Source organism: Melanotaenia boesemani, chromosome 22 (genome assembly GCF_017639745.1).
Source record: "Melanotaenia boesemani isolate fMelBoe1 chromosome 22, fMelBoe1.pri, whole genome shotgun sequence".
Lineage (NCBI taxonomy): Eukaryota > Metazoa > Chordata > Actinopteri > Atheriniformes > Melanotaeniidae > Melanotaenia > Melanotaenia boesemani.
The window spans coordinates 23,989,880-24,014,086 of NC_055703.1; the positions used below are offsets into that span (position 1 = coordinate 23,989,880).

At 40.5% G+C, this 24,207-nt stretch overlaps 1 protein-coding gene across 9 annotated transcripts in view; it reads left to right on the forward strand.

Annotated features, from left to right (window-relative positions):
* Window positions 1-24,207, forward strand: part of afdna (afadin, adherens junction formation factor a) — a 109,094-nt gene that overhangs the window by 80,585 nt on the left and 4,302 nt on the right. For 5 of the 9 annotated variants that reach the window (XM_041975298.1, XM_041975300.1, XM_041975301.1 and 2 more), the window contains 14 exons: window positions 2,654-2,719; window positions 2,804-2,877; window positions 5,023-5,141; window positions 6,328-6,528; window positions 7,771-7,856; window positions 8,079-8,273; window positions 8,379-8,529; window positions 9,798-10,215; window positions 10,304-10,554; window positions 10,732-10,946; window positions 11,136-11,315; window positions 13,914-13,952; window positions 16,183-16,317; window positions 19,821-20,373. In XM_041975298.1, the coding sequence (XP_041831232.1) occupies window positions 2,654-2,719; window positions 2,804-2,877; window positions 5,023-5,141; window positions 6,328-6,528; window positions 7,771-7,856; window positions 8,079-8,273; window positions 8,379-8,529; window positions 9,798-10,215; window positions 10,304-10,554; window positions 10,732-10,946; window positions 11,136-11,315; window positions 13,914-13,952; window positions 16,183-16,317; window positions 19,821-20,373 (2,683 nt within the window). The remainder of the gene's footprint in view (window positions 1-2,653; window positions 2,720-2,803; window positions 2,878-5,022; window positions 5,142-6,327; window positions 6,529-7,770; window positions 7,857-8,078; window positions 8,274-8,378; window positions 8,530-9,797; window positions 10,216-10,303; window positions 10,555-10,731; window positions 10,947-11,135; window positions 11,316-13,913; window positions 13,953-16,182; window positions 16,318-19,820; window positions 20,374-24,207) is intronic. The other 4 variants (XM_041975305.1, XM_041975307.1, XM_041975304.1 and 1 more) reach the window with 3 other exon arrangements.

A 24,207-nucleotide genomic window follows, 5' to 3' on the forward strand; every position in this document is an offset into this window, starting at 1 on the left:
AGAAGTGTAAGAACGTCAGACATTAGTGGCTGTGTTCAGCAGTCTGACAGAAACCAGTGAGGTTTAACTGCAAGACTTTGTTTAGTATACTGAAGGTAAAAAGCACTACTACACTACTATGAGCATTTGTCTTGTAAATATGGCTGAAGGATCTGGTTTAATGCAGACTGCAGAAGTTGAGGATCAAAAAAGTTGTTTAATTCTTTTATAATTTCATGGTGATATCAGCTTGTAATGATGTACTTATTATAAAAATAAGAGTTTAAGTTCTAACATTAAAGTCAGCTTTTGTAGACTTGTTTTCATCCCTCTTTCCACCAAAACAGCTCTGACCCTTCCAGATATGGACAAGTGACCACATATACAAGGACTCATGTCTTTCTGCATAATATTGCACATTATAAAAATGATCAACATCAGTTGTAATATTGCAGTAACTCTCATATTAGCTATAATTTTGTCCATATTTATAAAACTGTCAGCCTGCATACGGCAGCCTGCTGCTCTCTAGTAAATTTAGTTTAATATCGCAGGGATTGGGATGAATACATTCCATCTTATATTGGTAATAATATTTATTAATGTCCACATTCTTCATTTGTGCACTGAACAGGAATACTGCATCATAATTAAAACAGCGATTTTTATTTTTAGTGCAACATTACTTAAATTTGCCAGATTTTCAGTTTTCTCCCCCTGACGGAGGCTAATTCAGCATCAGTCTTGCGTCCTGTCTCTTCTAAGAGCTCTTTCCAGCCAGTAAAAGTCAGTCTCTTGTGTTATCTCTTGCGTTGTTGCTTTTTTTTTTGCTATAAAACAAAGCGCAGCTGTAACATGTTGCTGTAAGCTGGAAAATAAAGTTGTAGAGTGCAGTTTCTCTGCTTCAGGACACTGCAGGATAATGTCTCAGGAATGTACATAAAGAATGTCACTCATTCACAAAAATATTCAGAAACACTGAGTTTTAAGGTCAGAAATCTATGTGGAGTTGCTTTAACACCAAATAACTAGCTGCATTAATGTATTCCTGCACTTACCTGAACCCTCATTACTTCTCCGAGTGTCTCTGATTCATACCGTCGTCTTTGTATGATGGAGTCAATAAAGTTTTATGTAAACGGTGAAAGCACTTAACCTCAGACTCTTTCATTAAAAAAAGGTCTGTTGCCAGGTCTGATGAAAGGCAGCAGTGTTGAGTTTTTTAATCCACTTCAGTTTTATGAGCATGTTTATAGACGTGCTGTGATTCTTTCGTCCTGGTTGTGTGTCTGAATCATTCCTGTGATGTTTTATGTTGCGTAGTTGTGTTTATTCTTTTGTTTCTCATCATAAAATAAAGAAATCCTCAGTTTATCTTAAATTTATATAGTGTTAAATGTGGGCAGAACAATTGTAGCACAGACGTCTGTCTGCAGAGAAAAAATGTAGAAATATTCGATCTAGTTTCTGGTCCTACTGCTGCATAAACTCTTGAGGATAAATATGTCAAAATGGTAAATAGAGTGCAATACATCTGATAACATGTCAGCGCTTAGCTGCAGCGAAATGCGTTCCCAGTTTACAGAAAAGCCACACAAACTCTTGACTTCTCACACACACACAGGAGCTCTGTGTTGTCTATCAACTCCACTACAGCTTGTTTTTCCTTTCCTTTCCATTTTTTTTTTTTTTTTTTTTTTGGCATTTGTTGCTGTTTCGTTTTATGCAAATATTATGAGACAATATAAATCTGTTCAGATTTCTGAGGGAGATGTGATTGTTTTAGCTGTAAATATTCCAAGAATTCAGCAGAAAAAGGTGAAATTTAGGCAGGAAAATCACTTTGGAGTGTATTTGATTGCTGCTGGTGCTTTGTTGAAGCTTTAAAGCCAGTCAGTTTGACATGTTGGTGAATTGTTTCCCTACACAGAAGAGGCCTGACGTTCGGGAAATGACAGCTTCGCAACTTCAGTATCAACTCCCTTGTTCATGTGAATGCATGTTTTAACTCTGTTTTCTCCCCAATCGGGATTAGACAAGATCACAGGTAGTTATTCCTGATCACAACCTCCAGGAATGAGATGGTTGGGGATGATTGTCCAGATGAAACTTGAGCCACTACAGATATTTACATTTTTAACTTCAATACAAAAGCATCAAGGAGATGGCTGGTTGTTTTAAGTGTGTCCAGCAGCTGCAAACATTAGGATTAATCATGAGGAACAGAAGTTAAAGTCTAGTCTGGTAGACAATAAAGAGACGTTACTACAGGTTTTTTGTCTTGAATATTTCCCCCCTCCTCATTTGATGCCTCAGGGGTTTTCTTTTTAATTTTTGTTCTGTTTTTGTGTGTGTGTGTTCATAAGGATTTTCAAACTGATTATTATATTATGATGGGACTCTATAAAAACTTCTTACACTTAGACTTAAAATCTCCATAACTGCAAACATAAGTTTTTTTTTTTTTTTTTTTTTGGGTTTGTTCGTTTTACCTTTAATCTTCCTTTTTTCTGCAGAAACAAAAACAACGTATTTACTGTTGTAAGCATGCATGTAGGTGTGATGAATATGCAAAGGACTGTTTTGGAAAATATAGTGTTTTCAAGTACAAAAAGGGGAAAATAATAAACATATTGGCTAATTCCTCTAATTGTTTCCTTGTTTGTCCCTGCAGGGTGCTGGTCAGGAGAAACTGGGCATCTACATCAAGTCTGTTGTCAAAGGTGGAGCAGCTGATAACGTGAGTCCAGCTACAGAAACCGTGATCTAAAAGGATGTTGAAAAGCTACCTGTGGCTCATTATGTGACACTTGTGTTTGAACAGGACGGCCGTCTGGCAGCAGGCGACCAGCTGCTGAGTGTCGATGGACGCAGCCTGGTCGGCCTGTCACAAGAGAGGTAAAAACAAGGCTGCTGTTGTTGTTGTTTTGTTATTGTAGTAAAAATGGAAAATCCCCATCTGACTTGTGTTAAGTTATATTTAAACTTTAAGGGTTAGTTTGTGAGGAGCAGCAGGGAAGAAATGTGACTGTACAGCTGTGCAGCATTCACATGTTGATGAGAATGAAATGATGAAACTGTTTTAATTCTGTTCCAGGGTTGAAATGAGAAGTGAATTATTGCATTGATGTGACAACAGATTACCACATCTTGGAAAGCTCAGGGTTGTGACATCTTGGGTCGGTTGCATCCCATTTTTGTCTTCGTACAAACAGAATTTTCAGCATTTTTGGGAACAAACTGCTCCAGAAGAAAAATAGTGTGTGTGGAAACAGCAGCACACCTTTTACTCAAAGTAATCCAGTTATTCCCTCATTTAGCTCATACAGATTTAATGCTTTGTTATTTTGTTACTGCATTCAAATTGGATTTGCAAATAATTAGTGCACCCCTGCCAGCATGCATTTCCAGAGTGTGCCCCATGCACACATGCAAATGTGTACTGTTTATTTTAGTGTAACCCAGTATAATTGTTCCCATACTGGAAAGAAATGACTCTTGGGCATTAACTAAGATAATCCCTGGCTGATAATAAAGGCCTCACAATTTGTTTCTTCCTGTATTTTTCCTTAATGCATCAGGTTTCTGTTCACTAGAGAAGCTAATGTGCAAAAAGTGAAATAAAAATAAGACTTGTTTCCATGAATATAACATAAATTTCTTGCCTGTGTAGTGTGACAAGAGTAGAGGTAAAGAGTGTGTTGCTAGTGGTTGTAATTCAGTAGAAGCAGTTGTCCTAACAGGAAACAAACCTTGTGGAGGACAAAAATGAGCAATAATAATGCAGTGGACAACCACAGGAGGAAAATTAAAAGACTTAATCTTCAGGAATTATTGTAATCTTTGGTAATATTTAGGGAATTATTTGATATCTGGGAAAATGTCAGCCGGTCTCTAAGGTTCATTATTTGCTTTCATTTTCTTCTTGAAGTAGTAGAAGTTAAATGGTTGCTCTGTTGACTTATTTAACCCTTTAAAACCTGACTCAATAAATAATAGGCAGAACATTGTAATTCTTTGAATCTAAAGTCTTTATTTGATCCTTCAACAAAATGTAAAAAAAAAAAAAGGCTTGCATGTATGTTCGGTTTGATGCCGTGTGACATGTTGGAGCTAATGTAGTGCAAAGCGTCCATCAGCTGACGAAATACAAGTATCAGATTGAACAAAACAGGGTTTTGAGCAAAATTTTTACCATCAAGTGATACAATAGGTCTCAGAAACTGTATGTATCATATATTATATGCATAGTGTTAATGGGTTTATAACCTACTGGACTGGTTTTGTAATTCACATGTGGAACTGGTGCTGTGGTTTCAAATGTAGTTGGACAGTTTGCTGGAGGACATGTAAACAGGAATCAAACCAGTTCTCTACTGGACAATATGAAGCAAGAGTGAACAAGAGCTCCAGGGCCGACTTTGTGTAGTTGTTTGATGTTATATTGTGTTACTGAACTTTGGTTTCTGCTCAACTCCTAAATGCACCAAGTAGATAATGTTTGGAGTTGATGTTCGGAAGGAGGCTTTAAAACAAAAACAAATTCAATTTTATGTAACGTCAAAGGGAACAAAATGACAACACAACACCTGCTGACCTTTAACCCATAAAATAACTCCTTTCAGTGAGGGCTAAAAGTAGCAGCATTTCCGTTTCTTTCAGTTCATGCAGGACAAGTCATTGTTAAAATACTGGACATGCATTTTTACAGTAGTTTTAATCAGATTAAGTCTCTCAGGTCAAACTTCTGGTCCTCATCGTGGGTTTAAGTTTCTAACAAAACTCCCAGTTGCCGCTACGTCTAAAATTTGATTTAGAAGCCCGGAAGTGGTAAAACTTGACCGCAGCATTTGAATGAATTGATGTTACTTTTGTTTATTTAAAAGAAGGAGCTTAATGAAGCTCATTCCAGCTAAATGGAAGACTTTAATGTCACTGTGCATCACATCAATTTTAAAACCCACACCAGAGAAAACCATTCCCTTGAAGTCAGAAGATTGATAGTCATGCTCTGTCTGTGTGTGTGTTCGTGTGTGTGTTCAGAGCGGCAGAGCTGATGACGAGGACGGGCTCAGTTGTGACTTTGGAGGTGGCCAAGCAGGGAGCCATTTACCACGGACTGGCTACTCTCCTAAACCAGCCGAGCCCCATGATGCCCAGAGGTGAGCGCACACGCTTCAAACTTTCAATACTCTTGTATTGATTTATACCTTCACAGATTAGATGGATATTTTAATCTGTTCATACCTGCACGGTTTCTTTTTCATGCATGAATTTGATTTTAATCCTTATATCCATTTAACTTTGAACAACTTGCCTCACAGTGATGATTTCTAGGGTTTAATAATTGCTGATTAATTATGTAATGTAATTTTAAGGTGAGGATTTTTCACTCTTTATGAAACAAAAATTCTTTTCATATTCTCTCATTTAAGTCATTGTTGTGATTTCAATTTTCTATTATGTAATAAGCAAATAGTGATTGCTAAATTGGCGGTTTTAGATGTAATGTGACATTTTTTTTAAATTACTTCCATACAAGACAATTAACGATTGAGAACTTTAAAAGCTCAAACGGTCATAAAAAACGTGCATTTAGCAGGCGTAATGAATGGACTATTGTTGGTATTTTGGTTCTGTGGATGATGGAGGAGAAGCAGACGTATCCAGACAGTGTGTCCTTGTTGTCTTCTCCAGAGCACAGTAAAAATCCAGTTTGCAGTCTGAACGATTTTGTGAGTGTTTGTGGCCAGAGCCAGCTGTGGGTATATGTGTGTGTGTGTGTGTGTGTGTGTGTGCGTGCATGAGAAAATCTGGGCACACATACATGGCTCTGAGTATATAGGGTCATCTGGTTGTGTGCTGGTCTTTGTCTGCTGGAATGCGACCCCAGATTCATTAAGGAAGTCTTCTGGCCCGGCCGGTCTGCGGTTCAGGATGACGATAAAAAGGCATTTTTTACCGCAGTATTTTACAGAGCTGATGGAGGAGTGTGAGCAGCAAAAGGTGAAGGAGGTTTGAGAGTGGTTGGCACAAGTGTAGATTTTCACTGATGATCTGAAGCCAGAGGAAGCTGATACTTAGAAACTAGTAGTTTTTTTTATGATCTTACATCTGAAATAAAAACAAAAGTCCTAACTTCAGAGGTGGGTCATTTAGCCGGTGGTCATCACTGCATTGTGTTTAAAACGATTAGTTCCACACAAGATGAATCATTTGTGCCCTGATGGATTTATTGACCAAACATCAACTTCATCCAGAAAATCATGAAAACAAACTTAAGAGTTGCATCAACAGACAGGATCGCTTTGTTCTAAACCCCTCTGCCTTTTCTCTCCCACACCCCAGCATCGGACAGAGGCCGAGAGAAGAACGGGAAAATGCGCCCAAAAAGCGAAGGTTTCGAGTTGTACAACAACTCTGTGCAGAACGGCTCCCCGGAGAGCCCTCAGCCTGGCTGGGACTCCTACGCCGAACCAAAGAAGATGAGCAGCGAAGACCGGCTTCTGAAGAACCGGGCTGACCACCGTTCCAGTCCCAACGTAGCCAGTAAGTCCTCCTGCTCACCACCATTTTGGTCATTTCTCTTCTCCCTACACTTTCAGCAGTGTGGATATCATTTTTTTGTTTGTTTTTGTCCTTTGTAACACCTTGATGAGCTCAGTTCTGCACAGGAACTTCAAGCAGCTCCGAATCTCAGACATGATCAAGCAAACTTTATTTCTAAAACGTGTTTGACAGCATTTAGACATAATGTCCAGATGAGTCCAGTAGAACTTGGCTATGTTACTTTAGTTAATCAGTTAATCAAATTTCAAGCGTGAATCAAATATGACTGTAAGCTTCCTGGATGTATGTTGAGGTTGAAAGTCCAGTCGGCTAGCTAATCCTGTTTTATTGTTAGGGGAACAGAATCAAACACACTGGCAACGTTATTCCAAATAAAACTTAAATCTGCTTCAAAAAACACTTGATTCTCTCCCTCCCTTCTCCTTCTCAGCTTCCCAAAGTGAAGTAGTGTGTTAGTGTTAAGCTGCTGCTTCAAAACTAGAATCAAAATCAGAATGAAAATTATTCTTATCATGTTGTCTTCCATGTAGAAGAAACGAAAAGAAGCAGGAACAGAAGTTTGTTTACCTCCAGAATCCACATAGTTTCATGAAGTAGCTGAAAAGATTTTGGGACTTTGTCAGACCTTCAGTCTGTTGCCAGGTTTCCATTTACAACTGAAGCAAAAAAAAAAAAAAAAATCTATGTGAATCTGACACATTGACTTATTTGATAGTTAACAAAAAACTAGAACAGGGGAAAAGAATAACAAATACTGCAGTATATTTTCACATAATGAAAACTGAGAGAGCTCTTCTTCGGGAGTTACCTTCATGTCTGGGAATATCTTGAATATTTTATGGAAATGAGCCCAAACCCCTTCTTGTTTACAGCTAGAAGTGAACATCCTTAAATAGCCTTTCTGACCTGTTACTGGGAGCAGATGTGGATTTGTCATACTGTCTGTAATACAGCTTGCATTAGTTAACTATTTGTATTTAGCTATGACAGAAACCTTTTTTTATGTCTGAATGTTTTCCTTTCTCTACGTGTCCATGCGACAACCAGTCAAGAAAATTCAAAGGATCATCCTAAAAAGTCCCAACAATGTCCAGTAGAAGGAAAACATCTATATTAAAGCTTCATCCATTTTTATGTTCTTTTTAGCCTCTAATTACACCGTTAAAGTGTGTGAAGGTTTTTATGGTACTGAAATGATTGTTTCTCCTGTTCCTCCACCAGATCAGAGTCCTGCAAGTAAATCCGTGTACCCTGGAGGACCTGGCACCAAGATCACCTCCGTCTCAACCGGCAACCTGTGTGCAGACGTGAGTAACTGTGCAGTTCAAGCTGGTGGCGCCTTGATGTGGAATGTTCCAGTAGAACAGATGACAGGAGACTGACACCAACACTCGAGGACACTCAGTATCTAGAGTATAGATGAGAAATCATTTCTCATTTATTGTGCATAAAGCTTTGCTTGTGTAAACCTAGGAAAGTCTCTGCAGTGTTTTCTTTTCTCAGATTAATTTCTGCTTTTTACCTCTTAGGATGAGCCCTCCCCTCCTCATCCAGAGGCCTATCCCATCCCCACCCAGACCTACCCCAGAGAGTATTTCACCATCCCAGCCTCCAAGAGTCAGGATCGGGTTGTGGGTCCAGGACAGGGGCCATCACAGCACTGGCAAGGCATGGAAGACCGAGAACGTCTTCCTGTGGTTGAAAATATCCATAATAGCATGCAGGTACAGCAGCATGAGACCATCACATGCTCTCCTCTCTTTATCTTTGACTTTTTTCCTGTTTTAATTTGTTCCTGTTTCTGATTTTGTATCTTTATTTGTTTGCAGAGGATTAACCATTCCCAGGAGGAGCTTTACCCGCCTCCAGCAGGCCTAAGGCCAGATGAACGCATGCAGCCACATTACCTACAGGACTACCAACACCGGGACTTGGACTACCAACACAGAGATCTGGACTACCAGAGAGGTCCACCAGGAGGTAAGAGGAAAGAAAAAACAGACCAGAAATAGTAATGAAATTAAGGCTACAGTGTCTGATAATTTAGTAATTGCTAGATTATACAAGAGCTTACTGATTATCATCATCCAAATGTTCCTCTCATTCCTGTTATTGTTTTCGTGGTTATATAATATATGAATATGAATCACAATGTAATTTTTAGAATGTCAAAACAGAAATGTGACATTTGATCTAAAGCCGTGAAATCAGAACACATCCTGTTCAGTTTTATTTTGTACCAATATTCATCAGATGAAAGCGGAAACAAAACTCTCCCAGTGTTCCTTTTAAAGAAACTTTAAAGCAGCACTGTAACTTTCTAACTTTAAACCCTGTGCTTCTGACTCGTTTTGATGGCACACAGACAGTTTTCATGCACATTCCTGGAGCTGTCATTGTCTGCAGCGTCCCAAGGCTGGGAAACAGCACTTTACAGCTTATTTTTTTCCAGCCCAGAGCATTACATCACATCAACGTTTGCTTAGTGGCGCCATGTCATTGGAGGAAATAAAGAAATGAAAGAGTCAACATGAGGGTGACTTTTACAGGCTGGAGAGAGCTCAGAGAAGAGACAGGATGTAAGATGGATGTCAAATTAGCCTTCATCAGGGAGTGACAAAGTGTAAAAATCTGCCAACGTTCAGTAGTGTAGCTTTAATGCAGAGATCTCTAACTTGCAGGTTTTTTAGATGTTTCCTTCTCTAACACAACTAAAATAAAACTCCCAACAACTTGTTGTCAAGATCTGTGGAACTCTCTCAACTCCTATGCACTCCTCTGTATTTTTTAACTTGGTCATTTCAGCTGTGTTGTGGTTAGTCACATGAATTTTTGCAGTAACTTTTCTTTTTAGACTATTTTTTTTTAATCCAATGTCCTTTTTTTTCTTCACGTCTTTTATAATCTGTTGATGCATTTTGTAACCTATGATGACCTTCCTGGCCAAAAAGGTCCAGGCACAAAAACTGCTTTAAAATGTTCATACTCTGCTTTTGTTTTTCATAAATCATATTACATATATTTGAATTACTGCTTATTATTATTATTTATGCAGTGTTTATTCCCTTAAAGGAATGTAAGATCAAGTCAGTTTAGGAAGCATTTAATCATTTTAGGTCAAAGCATCTGTATTCATTGCACATGCCCACATACTGCATAAGACAGACCGCGTATAGCACACGTGATTATAGAGATATAGATAAGTGTTTGAACATGTGTACAGGTGATCAGTTTCTTTATGTCTGCAGGTGTTGGAGGGCCTGATCACTGGGCCCCACAGCAACAGGTGTCCTCCTCACTGGAGTCGTCTACATCAAGCCAGGAGCACCTTAACTTCTCAGCCTCCTCATCTTCTTCAAACAAGACCCAGAACCAGAAGACTGGACCGGGTCGGTGGAAGACTCCCAACACACCTCACGCTGTCCCGCCACATTCGGCACAGCCGCCATCCCGCTCCGACCTGCCCCCTCCTCCCCCGCCGCCTCCTGCTCCTTACCCCGACCCCTACGACTCCTACGACCCCTACGATGCCCAGCCCGACATGCCGCTACCGCCACCTCCTGCTGTCATCACCTCGGTCACTGCCCAGCAGGCTGCTGATCGCAAGAAGCGAGAGGAGCAGCAGCGGTGGTATGAGAAGGAGAAAGCTCGACTGGAGGAAGAAAGGTGGGATTTCTATTGTATTTTGTTTAAATTAAGAACTACTTGTCTCAGGAAAAGTCTGACTCTGTGTATGATAATGGAAATATTCCAGGGAGAGGAAGAGAAGGGAGCAGGAACGGAAGTTGGGACAGATCAGGGCCAACCCTGTCATGCCCGTCCAACCCCACAATGGAGGAGCTATGCCTCCTCCTCATCTCCAGCCCCCTCTTGCTTCTGTGGCTCCACCCCAGCCCTACCTCCCCCCACAACCTCAGCCACAGCCTCCCCCAGCCAGACTAGAGAAACTGGCTAGCCTGCCGCGGTCAGCAGTACTGCCCCCTGCTAGTGCCTCCAACCTTCCAGGTAATAGTTCTGAGATTTAATGTCACATTTTATGAATCCTCTTTGCTACGATATGTTTACACAGAACAATACATAAACAGTACACACATGAAATTTGCTCACATCTACTCAATATGTATATATATAACATATGTGTGTATCTGGATATATAATTAATTAAATGTAATCAACCTGCAGGCATGGACACGGTGATCAGAGAGCTGCTTCCACAGCAGCAGCCGCGCACCATCGAAAGGCGAGACCTGCAGTACATCACGATCAGTAATGACCAGCTAACGACCAGCGACAGTTTGTCTCCAGACCCCTGGAAGAGAGACGCCCGAGAGAAGGCAGAGAAGCAGCAGCAGCTTCACATCGTTGATCTGCTGGACAGGGAGATCCAGGAGCTCCAGGTAACAAAGTTTACAGAAATGGGAACTTTGCATATCAAACATTTAGTTTCCGAGTGTTGGTTTAATTGAATTGATCTTAAAAGCAGGTTGCAGGATTAGTGGGATGAACATGACATCCATCATATGACTAAAGAATTTACTAATTACTAGTGTGATGCAGTCTTTTCATGAAGTTATTTTGCTTCTCAGGCAAAGCCAGAGCGGACCGCGGAGGAAAGCGACCGCCTCAGGAAGCTGATGCTGGAGTGGCAGTTCCAGAAACGACTGCAGGAGTCCAAACAGAGCGACGAAGACGACGATGATGAGGATGACGAGGACGTGGACACCATGATGATCATGCAGAGACTGGAAGCAGAGAAGAGAGCCAGGGTGAGACGGGTGGTTGTGGTGGAGGGAGGGGGATCCATTGAGATGATGGATGAGGTGAAGGAGGGATTAAAAAAAAGGAGGAATAAACCCCCTCATGTGCGCTGTCTGCTTTGGCAGAAATAAAACTTTCTGACTTCTGTTTTTCAAGAGCTGTTTCCCATCAGCCGACAGTCCAGAAACAAATCTGCCGCTGAGTGTACGATGAAGGGCGAGTCGCAGGAACTCAGGCTGATGGGGGGGAAAAACAGAACTGCCTTTCAAATGCTAGAAGGGGAAATGGATTCCTCTGTGGCAGCGCGCCCACTATGAATGTCCCACAATGTGCATCTGCAACATGCTTCTGTCATCGCTTTGCTGTGCTGAGCTGCTTAAAATTGATTGGCTGAAGGGGTGGATGGGAGGGTTGGGTCAGGAAAGCAGGCAGCAGTGTCATTAAAGCTGCAGGATGGAGCTTTCCTGTAGATTTTTGTTTCTGATTATCAGCTTTCCTACTGTCCTAGGTTTATCTGTCAGCTAATATTATTAACTAACGCAAAGATTTTCATTTTCTCAATTCATCTCAATTAAATAAGTTTATTTTATTTTTTTCTATTCAGACAATGATAGTAGGATGTTGTAACATACCTGACATGTTTCGGCTGTCACCTGCAGCCTTCCTTAGAAATGTCCTCCGGCACGTTATCAGCTGTTTTTCCAGAAGTGTGTCCTCAAACCTATAAGAACTGCTGGGACAGCCACGCCCCCCCGCCGTGTGGTGGTCTCTGGAGTAGGGAATCCCAGGGTTTGTCAGAGCATGTACGACCCCGTCGTCCCGGTTTATGGAGTTGCTAGCCCGATGCCTGATCTTGATCGCCTCCTTTATCCATCATTTTAATTTTTTACCCTCCGGTCCGACAATCCTTGCGCTGTCCCAGTCCATGATGTGATTGTTCCTCCTGCAGTGATCCGATATGGCTGAAACATGTCAGGTATTTTACCATATCCTACTATTATTGTCTGAATTGAGAAAAAAAACTTTAGTCATCATTTGAATTTAATCCATAATATACCTTTAGTAAAGTTAACAGTAACAGAGGACCCTCTAGAGCACTAACAGACTTTCACAGAAGAGGTTTTGACCTATTGCTGTGGAAAAAATCATGGGTGGAATTCATAATGTTACGTTGCATTTAATCTGAATCAGGTTAAGGAGCTAAACAATATAATATGGAGACTTGTGTTACCTTCCAAAATGACCCTGGTTGGACGTAATTTCACATGGTACGTAGGCTGAGTGGCCTGTTTTTTCTTACATCTTTACAGAGTAAAGGCTGTTTTATACTCCGTGGGGACAGAACTTTGTTCTTGGTCTTGAGGTGGCAAGAAAGATCGTTAAACAGAGCAAACTACCTTCTGCTGATGGGTCAGATTAGCAGATTGATAAATCTCCTTTCACTAAATGTGGAAAGGTGTGGTCATACTACCATTTTTAGGCCATAAGAGATGCTTTTTATGATGAATAAAAACAAAACAAAACAAAATAACACACATTTGAACTCTTCAAACATTTTTAGCAGAGGAGTGATAACGAGCTGCTAAGCTGCAGTGGTCTAAGAAGCAATAATCAAATAAGCAAATAAATTTAATAAATCATCTTTAGTTTCAAATCAGCTTCCTCTAAAGCACAAATTAAAACTGTTAAAACTTGAGCACAACCCTGTAAGAAGGTGCCACTTGACTAGTTTGTGTGGCTGCAGCTGAAGCACATCTGCTCAGCCATCACTTTGCTATTTCACCTCAGCTTAGACCTGCTGAGATATTCAGCAAGCTAGCAGAATAATTAGCTTGATCTACTTCAGACTCAGACAATAAAAACAAGAAAATTCATGTGCCAAAAGTACTTAGAATCAAAGTGAGATTTTAACAGCATTGTACTTTCAAATAGCATCCCAGTGAGCAATTATAGGAACCAGCATCCACAACATCAGGTGCAATAAATATATTTTCATGCATCTAGTAATAATAATCTTCATATTTCCTGCTCTAGTCACAGTGTAAATAGGGTCAGTCAGCTTTGGGTTTACAGACCACGAGGACCCTCATTACTTTGGGTCATTTGTTATTCCAGATGTTGATTTTATTTGTGTTTTTAAATTGGATCGAAAAATAAAAAGTCATCCTTCATCACCCGGAAAACTAAGCAGACTTCAGAGAGGACGTGAAGCCAGCGAGACTAAAAACACAGAAATGCAAAGAACTTTTATTTAAAATTTACATCAATCACCTATTTATGACAGATTTATTTAACAAAGCGCAGCATTACGAGCTCTCTGGCTTACATACAATATATTTGGATTAGTAGTTGGAGTTGTTTCGCAGCCACTTATTAGCAGTGTTAAATAAACCAAACCTCAGTAATGTTTTCACTTTACTGTATGTCCTCCCCTCCCTTATTTTACTTCTGCTCTACTCCTCAGCTTCTGCCTCCTCCCTTCTTTTTTTTCTAATTTAGTTGGATCTCCTCCACATCTTCCCCCTTCCAGTATTTGGGTTTTTTCCTTTTCCTTCCTTCCCATTTGCCCTCCCTCTCTCACTCTCGATTCTTTTCTTCTTCTTCAGCAACAGACTGCTGTCCCAGCTATCTCTGTGCTAGACTTGGTATGTTCTTCCTGTTAATGACGAGTTTCCTGTCCTTTCCCTTACATCACTTCCTGTTTTCTGTCTGGGCTGCCCACCTGCCCTTGTTTCCTCTCTGTTTCCCCCCACCCATCAGGACTAATGTCGTTGTTTCATTTGGGGTTGAAGTTAATGGTCAGGACCAGGCCACGATGAGCTAAAGAGAGGCCGTCCTGGGATGCTTGGTGGTGTTTGGCTCGGGAAAGCTGTCCATCTCTTTGTCCACTCAAAACAGCTGCTGGGGGAGGGCGAGTGAGCCTTTTCTTACTAATGTTTAAATGAACAAATAACTAAAAACAAAAAGCTAAACCTGTCCATGTTTGTCGAGCCGCAGAACTGACATGAAATGGGGTCGGCGAGGTTGAAAAGAGTCTTGTCAACAGCAATGTTTTGAGTGAATATAGAGGTGGTACCTGCATGGCTGGATGCATCACAGGGGGAGATCCATGCATGAAAGTCCTGCGAGCTGAAGCATCACAATGTTGAGGTGTCCACATATCCATCCATCCATCTGTCTGTCCTTCCATCTATCTGTGTGTGACCAGCAGAGCCTGTCATTTCTTTAAAGGGTTTGTTCAACCAAATCATAAAAATGCACATTTTCTCAGGTTCTGTTTGCTGTCTGCAAGGTAGATTAAATTTTATTAATTCATTCTAGTTTTAAAGTTTATGTCTTGATTTCTGACAGTTTTTTTTTCAGATTTTTAAAAGCTATTTAAAATAAAGATTATAGAAACCATATAACATCAAAAGCAAAATTTTAAAAATACATCAGTAAGAATAAATAGTGAAAAAATGTGTTGCTCAGTTAAAGCTGATAAATAGAAAATTCCCATTAACAAAAACACTGAAATAATTAATAATAGAATAATAAAATAAAATAAAAATAATAAAAAAATTCTTTCTTTCTCTCTCTCTTTTTCTTTCTTTCGCTTTCTCTCTCGCTTTCTTTCTCTCTCTTTCTCTCTTTCTTTCTCTCCCTCTTTCTCTCTCTTTCTCTCTTTCTGTCTCTCTTTCTTTCTCTCTCTCTCTTTCTTTCTCTCCCTCTTTCTCTCTCTTTCTCTCTTTCTGTCTCTCTTTCTCTCTCTCTCTCTTTCTTTCTCTCTCTCTCTGTCTCTCTCTCTCTCTCTCTCTCTCGCTCTCTTTCTCTCTCTCTTTCTCTCGCTCTCTTTCTCTCTCTCTGTCTCTCTTTCTTTCTCTCTCTTTCTCTCTCTCGCTCTCTTTCTCTCTCTCTGTCTCTCTCTCTGTCTCTTTTTCTTTCTCTCTTTCTCTCTCTCTCTCTCTGTCTCTCTTTCTTTCTCTCCCTCTTTCTCTCTTTCTCTCTCTCTCTCGCTCTCTTTCTCTCTCTCTCTCTCTTTCTTTCTCTCCCTCTTTCTCTCTCTCTTTCTCTCTCTCTCTTTCTCTCTCTCTGTCTCTCTTTCTTTCTCTCCCTCTTTCTCTCTTTCTCTCTCTCGCTCTCTTTCTCTCTCTCTCTCTCTTTCTTTCTCTCCCTCTTTCTCTCTCTCTTTCTCTCTTTCTCTCTCTCTCTCTCTCTGAATTTCTGAGCTGATGCAGACTGGTGGGCGGAGCCTGCTCAGGCTGCTGAAGCCGACCAATCAGAGCAGAGCAGGCTTCTGTTTTAATAGGAATTAGGTAGCAAAACATTAGCTCCTTCATTGAGATTTAAATGGGAAAATTGTTCTTTTTATGATTTGTTTGAACCGACCCTTTAATCATTCAGTTCACAGAAATGTTTTTATTTGTCATTTGGTTGGCTATGCAATGGTTTTAGGCAAATTTCTGCATCAGCCCATCAGGTTAGGTACAGTTAGTCTCCAGCGCAGTGGGACCTTTCCTTTCATATGCAAGCCATGAAACAAAATCAAGTACAGCTTTAGTAGCCAGTGGAGGGGCTATCTTTTGTTGTTTCTCTGTCATGTTGTGGCTGCTGTTAGTGGTGCATGTTGTTGTTTGCATGTTTTTCAGCCTGTGCTGTGTGTTTGCGGTGCTCGCTGTTCCTCCCCTCAGGAGCAGTCCCGTTAGACAAATCCGAACTGCTGCAGAACATGTTACAAGACCTTAGCATCCAAGCTGTTTAAACAGAGCCAACACAAATGATCTCAGGTTTCTTGAATGTCTGGTGATTGTGTTTGTACTGATTATTCCTTTGTTGGCATGTGTGCCTTTTGGCATGTTGTGGCGTGTGTGCGTGCTTGTGCGCGTGTGCGATCAGTTGCAGGACGAAGAGCGACGGCGTAAGCAGCAGCTGGAGGAAATTCGGAAACGGGAGGCGGAGGAGAGGGCGAAGCAGGAGGAGGAGAGGAGGTGGAGGGAGGAGGAGAGAGCAAAACGAGAGGCCGAGGAGAAGGTCGGTTTGTCTGTCTGAAACTGTTTAGAAAACATTAAGTTAAATAATTATTAAATCATTAGGATTTTTTTGTTGTGTTTTATTACTGAGTCAGCTGAAACTAATCCTGGGGTCAGACCAATGTGTGATTTCCTCCCAACTCACCAAACCTTTACTCAGCTACTGCCTCACAACATCAAATATTCCAGATATTCAGTCAGAGCTTTGGATGAGGACACAAGGATTTTACTCCAATCTGGGTCGTTCATCTGAAACATCCAATATTTAACTGCAAAAATAAAATAAAATAGGGCTTAAGCCCTTTATTCTGTAACATTTTTGAGTCTCAGATTTAAGAATTTTAATGTGATGTTCTACAAGTAAGGAAAACCTGAAAATAAGGAAATTTCCTTCAAATAAAAGGATATTTGTGAAAATATGGTCATGTATGTATCATTCATTCATCTTTTAAGGTGCTAATTGGTAAATTTGAATGTTTTAGAAACAGATCCTGTTAATAAGAGAATAAATAAAAATAGAATAATTAAAAAAACAAAAAAAGTTACTATAGTAGGATGAAGTAACAACTTATTTCTGCCCCACTGTCTAATCAGAGCTTGGAATTAAATCAACTACAATAAAATATCAAATAAATTGATCATATAAAAGTAAGTAAATAAAAAAATAAATAATTCAGCAATCTAAAAATAAATATTTAGATAAGATTAAATAAAATCAAATTAATTAATTAGATAAAATGTAAAGAAATGTAAAATTTTAAGTGATTTGGCGTCAAGGGGTTGAAACACTTAATCCAGTATTATTGATTAAGTGCAGATGAGGAGAGACTTTAAATGGGAAAAGGAAACCATGATGAACTTTAAACCGTATGCCTCTTTCTTTTTCGTGTTGCATCTTTTTTTTCCCATTTTCTCATCCAGCAGGAGGGTTTCACTCCGTTCAACTGCTCCTTTAAGCTTATTAGTTCACAAATATTCAGGCAACAGGTTTACTGTCAACCTTGTTCATCATATTTCATATACTCTGTGTATAAAAAGAATAGGAGTGTTGTGTAAACACATTGGTCTAACCCTTGGATCTCGACCAGCTTTGCAAACTATTTAGAAACCTTCACTTGTTGCAGACTTATATGATTTCATTTAAAATGGATGCAATTGCTTCAGTTCAGTAAGATTTTTTTTTTCTACAAAATAGCCCAGAAAATCTAGCTTTGGTTTAGTCTAAAAACAAATTACTGTCATTTAGAGTTTTCATTTAGAGATTTTGAGGTTTTTATGGTTATTTTGTCTAAAAATCACAATGTTTTTGTGCAGCAAATGAAGCAATCTGAATCTGTTCCAAATCCTGTTTTTATCCAGACTAAATGTTTTAGTCTAAGTTTTTCATTTGGACTGCACAGTATTTAGACAACATACTTTCATCGTTGCATATTGTTTCTCAGTTTATCAGGTGAAATGTTGCTGTAATAAGTTTACACACTTGGTGTTAAGTTGTGTTTTAGTAACCTGACTTTGTTGTTAGATAACCAGTGGTTTGTTGTGGTTTTTCACTCACTGCTGTTTTATGTGTTTTATTAGACAAACTCAGTTTTTCTGTTGGTTTCCCCCTGATTATTCTGGTGCATTCATCCTGTGAACTGCTGACCACTGGTTGTCTAAATGAAGCAATTTATTATCGATCTAAATTTTAATCTTACTGCTAATGGAGAAAAAAGCCTTAAGATTATTTATAAGCTATTCGACTTCAAATCTTTGTGAGGAGAGGTTGTCTTTGATGTTTATTATAAAGATGTCAAGTTGCATGTCTTCATCCCGTGCACCCCCCCACCCTCTGTAATGTGTTATGTTATGTGCTCCCACCCACCTAAAGCATGGGTCTCTCATCATGTTGTTGGTTATCGTGTGTGTTAGGAGGTTTCTGTTGTTTCAGTTTATTTGGGAAAGCAGTTATAATTTTAAGGTGTTTATTTTAGTTTTCATTGTTATCATTCCATCGAGCATCGCTCAGAAACCATGTTTTCTAGGGAATGCTGCCCACCCTCCCAGTTTTCCCCAAATCCACATGTTTTACATTCACTTCACACACACACAGACATGCAGAGCCAATACCCACCCACCCGCCTCATTTCCGCCTTTACCCATCCACATTATACATACTCAGAATCCCAACCACTCACTCATTGAAAGCCCACACACCCACTAATCCCTCCCAGTTTCTTCAGATCCACTGGGCTGATTGAATCTTTGGGAGACGTCCACAGCAGTACATACTGTCTGTTGGAGGATTCAGCGCTCATCCCTCCCTCGACAGACCTACACCACATGAAACGGACCAAAAGTCTGAAGACAATCTGACATCAGAAGTTTTGCAATTGAGAACGTGCAATGTGTAGCAGCTGGTCGAGCTTCAAACCCTGAAATCAAAACACACCCCAGCAGCGTAGCTCCGTGGCAGGCCTTTTCCTGTAGTGTAGAGTTCAGCCGCTGGAAACTTAAAACAAACCCACAAACTTCAGACCACGCAGAGATCCAGGCACATGTAGTTTGGAGCACACATGCAAACACAGTGATGAGGGAACAGTGGAGGACATGGTGGTGTGAGCTGAATTTTAAATACTTCAGTGGTTGTTGGAGCATTTTAGTCTTCCAGCATTTTGTCAGGTTGGAGATCAAGAGGAGGTGTTCTAATTTACTAAAAAGAACAAAGATATTTCTAGTGTTGGAAAGATGTAACATCAGGTCATTTAACTGTGTTGGTGTTGATGTAAGAACACAGAAGGCAAGTTAGCTCAAGTCCAGCTGAGGGGCCTCATTTCGAAATTAATCGCATGTACAGAGTGAGTTAATATTCAAAATCAATATTAATAATTGGTAGATTTTTTTTTTTAATTGACAGCCTTTGTAAATATCAGATTAAGTCCTCTTTTAGATAAATGTAGCAGAGCTACTTGTTTATTTTTGTGCCTTACAGACCGATTGTTTACTTCAGGGAAAATATTTATTTTAGATTAGATATTAGATATTATATTAAATTTGAATCATCACTATTTATCATTTATTAGTATTAACACAAAAAGTGGCTAAACTTAATTTGATTTGAATGAGCACAACCTTCAGTTCAGAAGTCAGAACAAAAGTAGATGAAGTTTGTCTGTCAGTTTAAGAAGAATTTTGATTGAAGATAAAGTTTTATGTTTCTTTTTTTTTATTCTTTCTTCCTGCTTTATTGTCAGAAAAAAAAGTCCCTGATCCAGGGCCAGCATCCTTCAGTTCTGCCTTGTTTTTAGATCTGGTCTGCTGACTCAGGTTTAGGGTTTTAGGTCTTTGGTGTCAGGTTCAGGTTTAGTCTGAGTCTTACTGGACCCAGTCGGTGATTCTGTCTTAATGAAGCTGGTTGAATAGCTCCCCCCCCCCAGTGTGTCTGTAGCTGATTAGCCAGTTAGTGTCCATTGTTGGTGAGAGCCAATGAGAGTGGAGCATTCTAACAGGTTGTCCCTCCCCCAGAGGAGACAGGAGGAGGAGTACTACACTCGCCTGGAGGCCGAGCGGCGGCGGCAGCATGAGGAGGCGGAGAGAAAGCTGCTGACGCCTGACGAGCCGGCCGGTCTGTATCGGCCCCCGCTGCCCCGGGATTACCAACCCCCCGCCCCCCACAACCCTACTAACACCCCCCCACCCCCCCCACAGAGAAACACTTCCTACCTCAAAACCCAGGTCGTCTCCCCTGACACGCTCTACACCGCCAAGTTTGTCTCCTACGCGGGCGATGAGGAAGACGAGGAGGAAGGCAAGGAAGCCAGCAAAGTGGGGAGTGGTGGCGGCGGCCAGTCAGGTCAGGTGAAGCAATCGGCGACCCGGAAGTCGTACGGCGACCTCCCGGCCTCCGTTTCACCCAATCACAACAAGCCTCAGCCGCCGCCCACTACACGCAAGCCCCGCCCTCTTTCTGACGGCATCTTCCTGTCTGGCTCGTTCCAGCCGCCAGTCGTCAACTCCAACAGTACAGGCCCCCCCCTTCCTGCCAAACCCAGCTCCGTCCCCCCAGGAGGCTTTAAAGGTAGAACCGGAGAGAGGAGGGCGGAGTCAGGCTCGCCACGGCGCCCTCCACAGCTCCCAGACCTCCCTCTCATCCACTTATCTCTTTATTTACTACCTTCTCTATTAGAGCCGTTTCATCCTCTTCCTTGTTTTTCATTAGAGTCCTTCCGTTTCATTTCAACCGTCTACATTTTCCTCTTTTAAATGTTTGTCCAAATTTTTTTGTCGTGTCTCTTCATTCGTTTGTTTTTTTTCTTTTTTTTTTTTTGTTTTTTACATGTGGAACACCACCCCCTTCTCAAAACAATCAGACTGTATTTGTTTTGTACATTTTGTCTTAATTCTTTTGAACACCTTTTCTCGTCCCCGATAATTATTTATGAAATTTTTCCTCCTCATCTTCCTCCGATCACTCCCCCTCCCTCCGATCAGCACTAGCGATCAGAAAAAAGCAATCGATAATCACGCCACCACTTTTTTTGCTGCAGATTGAGACCCATCAGAGCCAATCATAGTACTGTTGGTGTTGTCGCTCGCCGCCTCCTTTGTGTCTGGTTGGTTGCTGCTTTGAGATGAGGATGGAGGGGGGAGGGGCGAGGCTGGCCATCGGTATGCCTGCCTGCCACCCCCCCTTCCCTTCGTCTTGCCCCGTGGCTCTGCTTAGCGGTGTTGCTTTAAAGGGAAGGAGACATACCATTTGGCTTTCAACACCCATCATATACCAGAAAAATCATCATTTCATGGACATGTAACGACGCACACGGCGGCAGCGTGTTGAGATGAAACCTCTGTGTCTGGAGATGTTTAAAAAGCATCAAACTACGCTGATGTTTACTTAGCTTCTCCTAAAAACAAGCTCATTTATCAATTATATTTATAAATATTAAATGGATCCAATCTGGATTTATTTGTGCCAAATGTTATTTTAAGATATGAATCATAAGGTTGTTGGAAAGCAATGCACAACACAGCAATGACGATTTTACCCAGATACACTTTTTCATTTAACATGAATTCATCCAAGTATTTAGTCTAAAAAAGATTAGACTTCTCTTGAGAATTGGCTTGTTTTTTTTGAGGAATTTATCTGATTTTTGCTTTTTTTTCCCCATAAAAGTTCAGTCATATGAAATGCCAACCACTTAAAATAACCTACAATTGATAAATATGCAACAATTGATGATGACAGCAAAATTATTGAACCTCATAACTATTCAGATATTGACTGTAGCCTAGCTTAAGGATCTGCAATGGCAATTCTTGGAAGTTTTAGACAAGAGGTTTTGCATAAAAGAAATTTCTTGAAGCAATGCGACATACCTTTCTAACGCTAAAATCCACACTTCTAAATCAATTTAATGGCACACTGACAAGAATTATGTGCATTTCTGGAGTTGCACTGTAGCATCTAGAGATCACACTTGACAATTTTTCCAGCCTGGAACGTCACTTTTAAAGCCGAGTTTCACTTTAACCCTTTTAAGCCTGATCCAAGAAATAATGGGCAGAAATTTCTTTTTTTTTTTCAGGTCTTTCTTTGTCCCTTTAACAAAATGTATATATGGGAATAATAATTATTAATATATGAGCATAAATGTGCTGTTTATTATAGTTTTGAATTTCCAAATATTTGTAGTGCTGAAGGTGTCCACCAGGGGGCAGAAGACACGTTTCAGATTTGTTACAACAGGGTTTTAAACAAAGTTTGAACTTTAAAGTGATGCAAAAGGTCTCAGGAAAAAATATTTATCAAATATGATACTCATGGCATTATAGGGTTAATGCACCATGCTACAAGACAGCAACTGGATATTAATAGAGTGGCCAACTTGGATGAGCACCATGGCTGATTCAGGAAGGAAATGCAAGAGGAAATTATTTTAGGAAGAGAGGAAAAGAAAGAGAAAGTGGCAGAACAAGGGATAAGTTGAAAGGCAACATCTGACTGACTTTTGCTGGCTTGAGAGAGCTCAGAGAAGCAGATGCTGAATTAGCCTTCATTAGCCAAAATCAAAAAATCTGCCAAATTTAAGTAGTGTTGCTTTTAAAACTTGTGTAACATGCAGGTATAAGAAGCGTCAACAACATAATCTCCATGTTGAGACGTGATGATGCTGTTTAAACATCTACAGACAAACAGAGCGTTGGCTGCAGCGGCTGAGGTCCTGGAAGCAGCCGCCCTGCACCTTCATCGCCTCCTCCATCTCTACTGCTGCTCATTAAACATTGAAAACACGCCCAGGACCTCAGGGGAACTCACTCAAATTAAACAAGTCATCCCACTAACGTCCCTCAACCGCCCACCCCACCTCCCCTCAGGAATGAAATCTGCATGTTTTACCTCACGGTCATGCACCAATCAACACACAACACAGCTCTCCCAAGTAACCGGCTTGATGTCTATTGCTTTTTACTGCCTGTGCATAGCTTCCACCAGGCTGCTGTCTGTATTTATTTTACTCATCCTTTCTTGTCTGTATGTTAATTTGCTTTCCCAAAGTGCTTCTCTGTTTCTATTCTGTCCTCATCTCACCTGTCATGCGTCTCTGCTGGAGCTGCGTTGCTAACTCTGCAGCTTTACTAAAACTTTACTGCAGCTCCCACAGGGCTTTGCAGCAGGTTCAGGTGACCTAACGGCACCTGAGTCTTCGGCTTCCCCTGACAAAAGAAAAAAAAAATATCTTGAAATGCATTCAGTGTTTTTGTTAGCTGGCAGCTCCCAAAGCTGGAGCCTTACTTTAATAAAATGTGGCTTCTTTTCAAATCCGAGATATTTTGGTAATCTGAATAAAACCGCAAGAAAAACAACACTGGCGCCTGTTTTCCTGAGAAGGTGCACAAGCTGGAGAAAGTTACAAATTAAGAGCAACCCAGAGACACAGATTTGCTTGGACTGAAAAACATTGAAAAAAAAATGTACAAACTGAGAATAATCAGGAGAATTTTCAGTAGTGCCAGCAGTATGATTTTAATTTCTTTGGCTCCACAGAGCCTTGAACGGGGGTTGCCTCTCTGTGGTGGTTTTGTTCTCTGCCAGTTTGTGGGACCCAGCTTGATCCCGAACCAAACCACACCTCAGATATCTCCCTGCGTTGGCTTTTTAAAACCAAAAGGAGAAGCTCAGGAGCTGCCAGCTGGATGAATTTATCTGGGTTCACACCCTGTCGCTGTGTCTGTATCTGAACTTAACCAACCAACCCCCCCCAATCCAAAATTACACGTACGGTTAAGTTTTCTAAACTTTTGATGATGAAATGATGAAAATGGGAAGAACTGTGGCACCATAAAGAGTCCTCTGGATTTTATCCTCCCAGTTCCAGCACATTTCTCTTGACACCTTCCTGTCGGGGTGAAGATGTTGGCAGTGAGATGAAATGTTATTGCAGCTGGAAAATTCCAGTGTTTTTTAGGATATAGCTGGCATCGATTTCCAGTTGTAATGAAAAGACCAAAACCAACAATGTGGTAGATAGTTCATAATACTTTCAGACTTCCTGAACAGACTGCTGGACTCTTTTAGAGGGCTGGTTTCAAATGTGGATCTAAGTTTACAAAAGGAAGAAAGGCAGTTTTTCCCAGAACAACTGGGAACTGTTATCATGAAGACTTGCAAATCAGAATAATATGTTGCATGAATCAGTCTAACTGACTGTTAATAAACGTCATGCCTCATTCAAACATGCCCGACCAGAAGAGCCAGAATATTACCACATTACCACAGCAGTTAATATTTATATCAGTAGTTTGAAACATGGAAGCAGCTGAAATCTCTCTTCCAAACCTGAAGCTTACTGAACACTCAAGTGGTTAAATCACGGTACGATGACGACGACTTCCTGTCTGATTTTGCTGT